This window comes from Colias croceus, chromosome 14, assembly GCF_905220415.1.
Source record: "Colias croceus chromosome 14, ilColCroc2.1".
NCBI lineage: Eukaryota > Metazoa > Arthropoda > Insecta > Lepidoptera > Pieridae > Colias > Colias croceus.
Window position 1 is genome coordinate 359,769 of NC_059550.1, and position 12,492 is coordinate 372,260.

The window sequence follows — 12,492 nt, forward strand, 5'->3', positions numbered from 1 at the left end:
AGGCATAGTTTACTTGTAGTGTACTGTATAACTATCGGTTTAAATGTGTGGGTTTGGCGACACTGGTTTTCATACTAATTATGACATTATAGCACTTCTATTATGTTCTTACTGTTCTGTGAGTTACAGTATCAAAATAATATCAATCGGTTTATTATTAAATATTAAAACATTGTGTGTACCTACCACTGACCACATATTGTGTAGGTACCTACCTATATTTAAAAAAAAATATTTATTGACAATATGTTGTTATATGTTAAGGTGTAGGCACATTAGTTACCTAGGTACTATTTTTTTCTCATTTCACCATCTCGCCTAAAAAATTAAAAGTTTTGCATATAATATTATTTCCCTTTTTGTCTTCTCCCAGTCGTTGCCTGGCAGAGAACACTGGATAGTGATAAGGTCGCCAAATTCCAATTGTGATAGACCTACTTACATCATTTCTTGTACCTATGTTAATTTTAATATGATACTAATAAATTAATTGATGAGTATCAGAAATAGGTAGGTACCTACTTATTTTTAATTGTTTTAGTGAATAAATATTTTCTCTTCAGATTATGCATAGAATATTTACATGGGTTGAAATAAATTAACAACATTTTACATACTTAATATAGCATATTATTTATAATATTATTGTACAAAATAATTTATTCTTCTATATTACATAAATTTGTAAAATACATGTACCTACACAGATAGGTATATTGTTTATTAAGAACATACATGCACAATTTTTATTATTACACCTAAATGTGTATGTACAATTTTTGGAGAAAGGAACTTACAAATCGTTTATTCGCATATAGTTCATTATAAAAATACCTCTAACTTAAATTATCTATTATTTACATAGAAATTGATTTTAAAATATCACAACGTTCAATAGCTTAAAATGTACTTAATGTAGTCTCTACACATATGATAGGCCAGCGCATTCGCCAACGCTGATTATTAAAAAAAAAACATTTAAACCAATTACAAGTAATTTTTAATTGTATTTATCTAAGGTATTTATGGATAGACTAAAGTAGTTATATTCGTCAACTCGTCATCGTCCAAAACAATATATTACAACAGTAATCTCATAACAATCTCATATTATTCAACAAAGTTATTAAGATTAACGCTACATTATACATAGGTATAACGAATTATAATTCAAATAAAAAAAAACAATAAAGGAAGAATGCGCGCGCTTTTTGAAATTCGAATACATACTACATTGTAGAATATGTACATTTTAATTCATATTTTAATTTGATTTTGACTTCTAAAATAGACTTCACTGATTGCCATACCAAAAAACTGTTTACAAGTAAATCTATATTGGATGATCGGATGTTTTCACAGGCTGGTATATTCTGGCTGAATGTTGAAACCGAATTTCGTCCTCTTCATACATGATCTGTTTGTGACGACTGTGCACTACCACTATGCAATACACAGAAATGCCTGAAAAATAGCAATGAAAAGAAATTGAGTAATAATAAAAATTAAAAAAATATAGATAATTAAATATCTGCTTGGATTAAGTACAAAAATAATACCCGCCTGTATTTTATAGAAAATTTCAACAATAAGAAATAATAATTATGATAAATAAGTATATAGATAATGTGAAAAAAATAGAACAATATTAATTTTCTGCAGCTATTATGGGTTACCTACAGTTTCGGATCAGGTTCAAATTGTTGAAATGTAGCTAATTAGCCACAATTTACATCAGCTGTCTTTTTTCTTTTACGATCCGAACCGCCACTAAGTTTGAATCGAGCTATACAACCGCTAACTTATTCATTGGATTGTGAATGCAGTTACTTTTTAACCTTCAAAAAAAGGAGGAGGTTATCAATTCGGCCGGTATATTTTTTTTTCTACTTACCTACAAGCTCTCGCAAAATGTACTGCAATCACCACAGACTCTATCTCCAGCATCTCGCCGGAGTCCTGCAGGATCAGACTCAGGCCCGTGAGGCACATGACGAAGAACAGCGCTGTTATGATGCCCGTCACTATCGTCCATGGTAACGTTAGGGATGGAAGTTTCTGGAAAATAGCGGTTTCATTTAAATAAGAACACGTTGACACATAGTTTACCACTTTGTAAGTGTATTGCGCAAACTATTCAGTTTATAAAAAAATTGTAATCTCATTATTACCTCATAAATTATTATTTTTGATAATCTATCTATAGATAGAAAAAAAATGCCTGTGACATATGAACGGACAGCCAGACAGACAGACAGACATTACGAATCCATATAGGTTCCTTTTTTTGCCATATGGCCATAAAAACATTAACCCTAAAAAGCAGCGATATAAAATTATAGCGCCGTATTATCCAAACAATTTAATAAATTAAATGACTTAGGTAACTTGAATTATCGTCACAACCTCCTGACACAGTTTTTTGTAAACTTACTAGGAGGACCTTAGGAGGACCCATCAATTTTTTGACATTGAAAAATTATGTGTATGAAATAAATACATTTTTCTCTTAGAGTATTTATACTACCTACTGTAAGATATACTACGTAATATACTCTAAGATTTTTCTTTTTTTTTAAATATATATCAGTGACAAGTATTAAGTACCTTATACGCAGCCACAATAAGAAGAATAGAGCACAATAGATGAATCCCGCTGACTATAGCAGCTGTGACGTATAGCACGAAGCGATGGGCTGATACCGTCCCCTCCTTGCCCAGGGGGGCAAGGGTTACCAGTAGGCAGTACCCGGTAAGGTCTAGGAGGGACCATACCTGAAAGGGGGAAATAAACACGCTTTTATTTGCTTCAGCATTATATTTGTATGTAACCGATTCCTTGAGACTCGATTTTGACCTACTTCAAACGGAATAATTTGAATTCAAACTTTACCTTTAATATAATAATCAAGAATCGGTTCTAATGAAATATAGAAAAATATAGACCATACTAAGTATTTGCTTTATGCTTGTCTGAATCTGAAAAGATTGAAAGAGCGCGGCTAATAAACAGGAGTTGCGATTTTAAAATGTAGCAGCGTGGATAACCCATCTATTTTTTATCTTTATCTGTGTAATTTACCATTAGGTCCGTACGGTCCGTAGGTCGAAATTTTTTTTTTTTTTATTGTACAATAGGGGAGCGCTTGGCCACAATCTCGCCTGATGGTAAGCTGAGATGTGGCCTAAGATGGAGCGCGCTTCCCTAAAATGTACCTGTTCACTCTCCTCTTGAAGACCTCCAAATTGTAGTCGTCGGGGAACACAGATTCAGGAAGCATGTTCTAGTCCCTAGCGGTTCGAATAAAGAATGACGATCCGAACCGCTTTGTCCGGGTACATGGAACGTCAACCATGTGGCGATGTCTGGAATCTGTGCGCCTCGATGAACGATGGAAAAATGGGGATGGCGGAATTAGGTCGTGCAATTCCGCAGCGCACTCTCCAAAGTGTATCCGGTAAAAAACCGATAAACTTGCCACTCTGCGACGGTGGGCGAGGCTCTGGAGTTTTTTGCCTACTAGCTCATCGTCGTTTATTAGCCTCTTGGCACGCCTCTCTATCGCCTCAAGTGTCTCCAGCTGGTATTTGGCAGATCCATCCCAGAGGTGAGAGCAGTATTCCATGCACGAACGGACCTGTGCTTGATAGAGGTTGAGCAACTGTCCCGGGCTGAAATACTGCCTCACCTCCAAATCAACCAAACAACCAACCAAAAATCAATCAACCAAATCTTGCAAAATGAAGTCCAGAAAAAAAACGCATTTCACAGTTTCACTAATTGATTTTATTAAGCTAAGGGGAAACTGTATTATCTAGACACGCGGCAGCGTGTCAAGCCGAGTTCAAGCGAAGAGAACTGGCGAGCAGCAGCCGTGTGTATATTTACACGAACCATTTCGAGCCACTTTTCACCCCCTTATAACTCGAAAACTATTTGAGTTAAATAAACCAAATTTGGTACATATCAAGAGGACCTCAAGATAAACAAGAACCTTAAATTTCATAAATACAGATTAAACAGTTGCGTAGATATTAATATCCAAAAATCGCAATTTTTAAGACTGACTGACTTATAGACATATACAAAACCTAACCCACTTCCAGATGACCTAGAAAGTTCAAATTTTGTAATCAACTAGGTAATAGTGAGTGTACAAAGGAAAAAATCAGAAAATACTGAATTTATTTGTATTTAATTTTTTTTTCAATGACATTAATTTTGTTTGTATGGAAAAATGGAAAAGTTTAAAAAAATAGAAAATAGTATATTCACCTTACTAGTCTTTAAAAATAGATCAAAACTAATCAGTGGCCGAAAAAAATTTTGAAATCCATCAATAAATGACTGAGATATAGATTATTGAAGTTTACATATTTTAGGACGAAACATCTCGCTGCTTATAAACTAAAGTGCCATATCTAAAAATGCCATTTTTTGTCAGGAGAGCACATATAAAAAATAATAATATTGTTTTGTTAGTTTTATCACAGTCCTTCGTTCAATTATTTTGTGTTATATATCATTAGATGCGTATTTTAATTTCCTACCTTTCGTTGCCTCTTACGTAGTGGGAACTATATACCAAAGCTTACTAGAAGCAAATATGGCCCTTTAGTTTAGAAAATATTGTTTTCAATAAATTTTAAATTTAATAAAAAAGGCCACAATAAGAAAAAATAAAAATGTTTTATTTAAAAAAAAATAACACAATTTGTATTTTAATACGAACTTCAAAAGTTTTAAAAAGAACATAAAAAAGCACTCCTCTTGCATACATAAATCTTCAAAATAAATCAAAAACCTATTTTTTATGACAAAAATAGTATTTTGTCGTCTCATATTATATTATATAGGGTAAATAACAAAAATAAATGCTCTGAAACTTCTACATCATTAATTAACAATACTAATAAGTAACACACTATAAAAGTTTTTATACAATCATAGTAAATATGCTTAAAATCCTTTGTACTTTAATTACCTAGAACTAGTATATTGTAATATAAGAGATCAACATTTTTACTTAAAGCATTTATGTTTCTAAGGCATTATTAAATATAAGTAACAATAATAATAAGTAATAAAATCAGTCTGCGACAAAGGCAACTATAAAATATCTAAAGATTAGAATAAAAAGCTTTGTAATACTTTGGTATCACATTTTTTTCTATTAATTTCAGAATACCCTGTGTTTTAGTGTGAGGAACTTTTATTTTTTGTGTATACAACTTTTTAAGTTTTGGGGTTGCTACAGCGTATGACTTTGTTTGTCTTTTAGCCAATGTGGACACAGATTTAAAGTCTTTGTCTTCATAAGAAGTCTTAAAAAAAAACTTATTTGGATTTTCTTGATCAACTCTCAAAACTTTTATGTCAGCCCATCTAATTTTTTCTTTATCTTCTGTATCTGTGTAGTTACCAACAGCCAAAGCTTTTAAATCATAGAAAGAGTCATGTGTTAGCTCTTTTACGGTATAAGGCTTGCCTGTTTTCTTAGCTGTTTTAATCAAGGTTATGTATTGATCTGGAACAAAGATTGGCGAAGATTTCAATGCATTTGAAATATTCCTCCCAATCACCGAATGTACCGAATCACCCTCGTTTTGGGTGTGGCCCTTGATCAAATATTTGTGTGTTATACTTCTAAGTTTTGGAAACACACGGACAGCGTGTTGGTACATTGCCAACATAAATTTGTTCTTCTGCTGACCACAGCAGTTGTCACTATAAAAGACTACATCAAACGCTTTATCTGCATTATCGTGCAAATTTTTTAAATACATAAAAACGCATGAGCCCAATTCGTTAACGCCTCGAGCTCCTTCTCCTTCATGCCATACAAAACATAAAGTGTTTTTAGTCTCAAGCTCAGTAATAGTAAAATTTAGTAAGTTTACTTTAGAGATGTAATAGAAACTCGAAACTTCACCTCGAGGACATGGCATCACCGCTTGTAGATCATAGACAGCAACTATATAAGTATCACTAACGTTAGCTTTGTCTTTATCCTTTTCAGATCTTGCGAGAGATTTCTCTTTTAGGTGTGTGTCATATTTAGGTTGTAGTGATATTTTATCATCGGCATTAGCAAAGGCGACACAGTCTTCACATTGATCTTTTTTTGGCTGCCAAAAAGAGATATTAAAGTCCTTTTTAAAGATATTATAATATATTTGGTATGCAGCGTAATGTTGTCCCTCGCTTTTACAACTTTCAACATAATCTCTATGTAAAGCAGCGACGCTCTTCCCACCTTCAATATACTCACGTCTCGTTTGAGCTCGACAATAATGACTCTCAATCCGTGGGATTGAGTTAATGTGTGCTTTAATGCCATCAATCAGATCAGTTTCAGTCTTATTGTGGTTGCCATGTTTTCCTCGGTTTTCTTTTGACAGAATTCTGAGGCTGGAATTTTTCTTTTGAACAGTTCTAATAAATTTATCGGAAATTGCAAGAGTATGCATAAATAAAACTTTACACACTTGAATGCGAGTCTCGTTGTGGGGCAAATAATAAGCGTGATTGAGATTTTTTCGATTACTGCCCTCACGGACATACCGATACTTTGGGGTAATTTTTGTCATATGGTCGTTGACAAATTGCCTCTGAATATGCAAATCAGCTGTAGCCCAAAACCCTTCAAAAATGGACAACCGTTCTTCTTCTTTAAATTTAGTAGAACATTTGAGCTTACATTTTTCACCACAAATCGGTCCCATTTTCTTAGCTTCAAAAAATTTTTTTGATTTCGCCAAAGATGTATAAGCCTTACCACTATTTCTTAGAAGTTTTGCTTGATTTTTCTTCCATAACTCTGGATTTGCCTTCCTTTTGCGAGAGCTGTGCTGATATTGTGTATCGACTAATGGAGATTGTGCTTCGACGCTGTCTAGCTGGGTGTCGATGCTAGCTGGCTGCGTGTCGATGCTAGCTGGCTGAGTATCGACGCTAGCTGGCTGCGTGTCGATGCTAGCTGGCTGAGTATCGACGCTAGCTGGCTGCGTGTCGATGCTAGCTGGCTGAGTATCGACGCTAGCTGGCTGCGTGTCGATGCTAGCTGGCTGAGTATCGGTGCTGGCTAGCTGAATATCGACAGTGGCTGGCTGAATATCGACTCTAGCTTGAATAGTTTCGATGCCTCCTGGCTGTTGATCACAGCCAAAACTCAGTGATTCTTCATTATTATTTGCTAAAAAAATGAAACACATTATTTCATTAATTACCTATGAACTAATTTTCATCTTAAACAACTGAACTTATTTAAAAAATACATCTCAATCAAATCTTAACTGAACAATGTGGCTTACTTGAACTTAATACATCCATATTATAAGCTCCAGAAGTTGCAGGCAGTGAAATATTGTAGTTTTTTATTGACCTTGGTGAATCATTATCTGAGTCTGACTCAGCTTCAAACACGTCGCATTGGTAATCCGGATCTATTACACTATCGTCTGCTGAAAAAGGATCTTCTTTACTGTCTGAGCTCGAAGATGAGTCACGGCTAGAACTTGAACTAGAATCATCTGAATCTGAGCTGGAATCATCTGAATCTGAGCTACTCTCTGGGACAATTACATGAGCTTTTTTCTGCCATTTTGTACCCTCATCACGTCTTGTATCATCAAAATATGAGGAATCAATATTAATACCCACACCTATCTGACTATCTGGTATGGAATCAGAATCTTCATTATCGATTAAATCGGTTGGTATAGGATTAAAACTGTGTAAGGACAAAGAACTTTGATTCTGTAAATCGGTAGGTGAATTCTTGCTTTCTGCCGGGATAGGTACATCACCATCTGGCTCTTCGTTTCGAAGATGTATGCGTTTATTGGTGTCAGTTCTTTGTATTCTGTTATTCATTCTGCAAGTGGAAATAATATTAATACGTAAATGAACACAGTAAGATTAAACAGTTAAATAAGATAGCTGGAAAGATGCCCAAAAAAATTATGTATAAAATAACATTAATTTATTATTTTCTACATATTTTTTTAAATAATTATATCTAGTTGTATCAATCCTATTTTAATTACAACATTTTTTCTTAAAATAAAATCGTGAGAACGCAACAAATATTTGAAGCAAAACTGCCTTTTTACAAAAATAGCTCTTAAGTTTATAATAAAAGTAACAAAATAGACAGTTTTTTAAATTCTAAATCGACACATTCCAAAGTGTGCCACCTTAGTCCTTTAAATTTTATCATATAAAGCATATTTTAAAATCCATAACGACACATTCCAAAACCTGGCACCTTTGTCTAATAAAAAATAGGTTTACTTACTTGTTTTTTATAAGCTAAACAGACGCAATCCTAAATGTGGCACTATCGCATACAAAATTCACTATGAAATCTGTCGCCTTTTCGATATGTGGCCGTTTAGCGCAGAAGTAACGTGCACTCACGCTGGCAGTCGGGACGGAACTAAAAAGATGGCCGCTTTGCTCTGAACTTACACATCAGAACGTCAAAATGCCAAAGAGGCGCATGCATTAATTTGTGATTAAGTGACCGATTTCGATGGATGTTTTCAAGTAATATCACAATACGGGTTATTTTGCTTTTATTTTTTAATAAAAAACGATTTTGTTTTTTTTTTATATGTGGCCCTTTAGTTTATAAGCAGCGATCTGTAGATTCGAAGCGCCTCTGACATCACACTCACTCGCGCTAGTATCGCTAGGGCTGATCACTTCGATTGCATGATTTCTTTATTCAAAAGTGTTATTAAACGTAAAATAAAAGAAAATTGTAATAAAAATATTGCTCATACAGTTAATAATAATATATAATTTTACATATTCACATTTAATTATTCTTTATTTATGAGTGTTTAGTTTAGTTTTAATTTCAGTGTAAATAAATAAATAAATAAAATCTTTATTTTGCTTTAAACATGGTATTCAATGGTGATACAAGTATATTAATAAAGCACAAACATGTTCAGCCAATACAAGCATGCAAAAATAATTACCATAAATAGTTAATAAAAGGTCGAAATGATTTAATTTGCATAATATTAATATGAGTTAAACATCTTTAGGCGCGTTTAGAGTAAAATTTCAAGATCGCTTCATGGCAATACCGTAACGTCATGGAGTAAGGCGACGATTCTTCTACAACGATCTTTGCATCTTGGTAATAGTGTGTGTACAAATTCACGCTGGATGTTTAGAAAATCATGTAATCTTTTAAACAGAAAACGAGTTTAAAAAATTGCAGATAATGACGGGGCAATGTGCGCTGACATTCATAACATATAAGAAAATATAGAAAATAATACTAAACAAACCATACAGAGAAACCGCAAGAAAAAAAAATTGTACCTATATAAAAAGTATTATAATATTCATAAAGTAAATCAAATTTGCAGAGTAATTTTCTGTACAAAAAGTAATGATATCCCATCAAAAACATAAATGTAAAATTTGGAGCCGAGTTCAATCGTTGACTTAATTTGCCAAAAAAAGAAATGAGATCTAAATGTGTGCCAAGTTCTGCAGACAGTCCAGAAATTTATTTACAAAGATGTATTAAGTTCTTAGGTTGACTGAAAACTCAATTGTTTTATTTTCCCTTAGAGAACAATGTTTATTCCAAAATATAACTTTTTTAATTTGAATAATATAATTATTTTCACAAAGCAAACAACAAATGACCTATTGAACCCCATAATTTGATGAGGCTAGTTTTTAGAACCTCACAAAATATAAATAGTACGTAAAACTAGCCTCATCAAATTATGGGGTTCAATAGGTCATTTGTTGTTTGCTTTGTGAAAATAATTATATTATTCAAATTAAAAAAGTTATATTTTGGAATAAACATTGTTCTCTAAGGGAAATTGAAACAATTGAGTTTTCAGTCAACCTAAGAACTTAATACATCTTTGTAAATAAATTTCTGGACTGTCTGCAGAACTTGGCACACATTTAGATCTCATTTCTTTTTTTGGCAAATTAAGTCAACGATTGAACTCGGCTCCAAATTTTACATTTATGTTTTTGATGGGATCTATTTTATCCTGGAAGACTGACACAAATGGCGACTTATGGAGAATTGGATAGTAGGGATAACAATAGTTGGGACTTTAAATGTTATCGACTACAAAATTGTTTAAGATTCTGATATTCTAATGAGCAGTGGTCTTAATTTTTAGAGACAACTGTTTCATTGATTAGTTACTTATATATTGACCAAAAAGCACTCAAACTATAAAACCCCTCTTTTTGAACCGGACCGTTAGTACTCATAGTTCATACGCATGCATGTACTAGGCTCACATTAATTTCCTTATCACTAGATACACAAACATCCTTCAAGGTAAGTACCTACGTCAAACTATTTGCGTAATGACTCTCTCACATAATTAATTCAGATTATACAACAACTAGTACTATGCCCTGACTTCTTTCAAGTACATACTTAAATACCTATAGGAATTTAAAAAGCTGTGTAGGTACCTGTACCAGTTACTAAGGGAAATAAAAGTCTTGCTATTGTTCAAATTTTATCTTCTTTATCATGTAAACCTTAGAGATTATAATTAAGACTAGATAAATGTTTGGAGATGTCTTTGATTACTTTAAATCATAATCAAACAATGCATAATTTGCTTTTGTCTCTGGTAATACATTTAAACACCATTTAAAGTTACGCACATTACTCTATTACCTACTTACTAAGATTTAGTCCGTGTTTCGTTTGTTTAAAAATTAAAAAATATCGATATTTTAATCCGAATCAAGGAAAACATTTTTGAATCAAGATACTCGCTCGTCATTACTCTTTACTGACTATTTATTAATTTTATAAGTAATTTAACGTAACTTGCGCTCAAGAATTTTAAAATAGAGGTAAAATATTTATGTAGATATACTAGGTACAGGTTTCGTTATGATACGTAACATTGGAATGGTTTTTTTTTATACCCAAACATAATTATTTAAATTTTAAATTTAGGTTGAAAATGTAAGTGAACAAGCCAATATTACTTGCTCTGTGGAATAAGCTAGTTCAAAAATACCAGCTATATACGTGGTTATATTATATAGACAATAATATGAACTGTATAGTCCCAGAAATCATGCGTTATAACATGAATACATAATTCGATTATAATGTTTATATTACCGACTTAAATATAAAAATTTAAACCAATTCGTTCACACGTAGATACACTAACAAAATAATCAAGCTTTCATCTGTCTTTAAAATTTCAGAAACTATATAAATTATCCTATGATATATAAAAGAGCTAGATACGTTACCCGCTCTCTATTTTGGCAAGAAAAAACTCAGGTAAGTGCCCGAGTTTCACTTAGTCACGCACCATTCAGCGTCGTGGCTGGACGTTCTTTTTGTATTTTAATCGGCAGTTGTTATTACGAAGTACATGAGTGAGACATGTATTATGTCTCGTGCGTGAGAGTGAAAGAGAGAACAACTGTATTGGTGATAATGCGTTAGTAAGTAGGTATGTATTAATTACGCTGTTTTTTAGTGCAATGATGTTGGCGTATGCCGCGTCTACTAGTATAATAGGTCATTGAAATTATCTCAATTTGAATGACTGGATCGTAATTTCTTCCTTGTAGTGTCGTGCAATACAAAAGACAGGTCATTTAAGGTAATATTAATTTAACTACGTTATTGTGAGTTCGAATCACTTCGAAGAGCAAAAGATCATCAGAACCCGAGGTATATATTAGGTAATATGTTTATTGCGGGTATCTTTTTCCATTAGGTAATGTGAAAGATTATTTCATTTGACATTAAAGCTGTTTATTGTCACCTGTCAATGTCAAAGATACCTAATGGCGATAAAACAAAAACAATAGATTAAATTTAGCCATTCCTTATTCATTGAATTTAGCGCAATACGTAGATGCACAGAATAATATCTAGTAAGCTAGCTAGAGAATAAAATATTTTAAAATATATAACTATTTTTACCGAAGCCAGAGTGAACTGTAAATTTTATTATTATAAGCGCTAATCTTCACAAGTGCTATACGAATTCTAATATAAAACGTGCTCCTAGCGAGTACTATTTATATCTTCCGCGTAATGTTATGACGTATTACGCTTTTTTAGCTATGTGTACACAGTCCAATGATTTACAAAATTTAGGATTTTAACACGATTTGGAGAACTTTAATACTTAATTACTTTCATTCTACTCACGATAAACAGAAATTACACTTTAAACAATATAAAATAATCTTTATACTAAACGCAGGTTTTTTTAGTTCTCGTAAAATCTGTCAATACTTCAATATCTATAGTCAAGTACCTAGTCAAGTACTTATGTATTTGAATATACTTACAATATAAACATATCCTATAATGAGAGTTCCCGTGTGTAATGTACCACAGCAGCAGCAGTTCTTCACCATCGGTACTCCCATGGCTCACGATTCCAAAGTGCCACTTGTAACTTCACAATTCCATACATCACACGTCTCCATACAAT

At 32.8% G+C, this 12,492-nt stretch overlaps 1 protein-coding gene across 1 annotated transcript; it reads right to left on the bottom strand.

The window, feature by feature from the left end:
* Nucleotides 1-701: 701 nt before the first annotated feature.
* LOC123697521 lies at nucleotides 702-12,492 on the bottom strand. The gene is made up of 4 exons (XM_045644064.1): nucleotides 12,347-12,492; nucleotides 2,608-2,775; nucleotides 1,899-2,058; nucleotides 702-1,464 (listed from the first exon to the last, which is right to left on the bottom strand). Exons 1-4 carry the CDS (start codon nucleotides 12,425-12,427, stop codon nucleotides 1,334-1,336), a joined length of 540 nt encoding a protein of 179 aa, XP_045500020.1. The 5' UTR covers nucleotides 12,428-12,492; the 3' UTR covers nucleotides 702-1,333.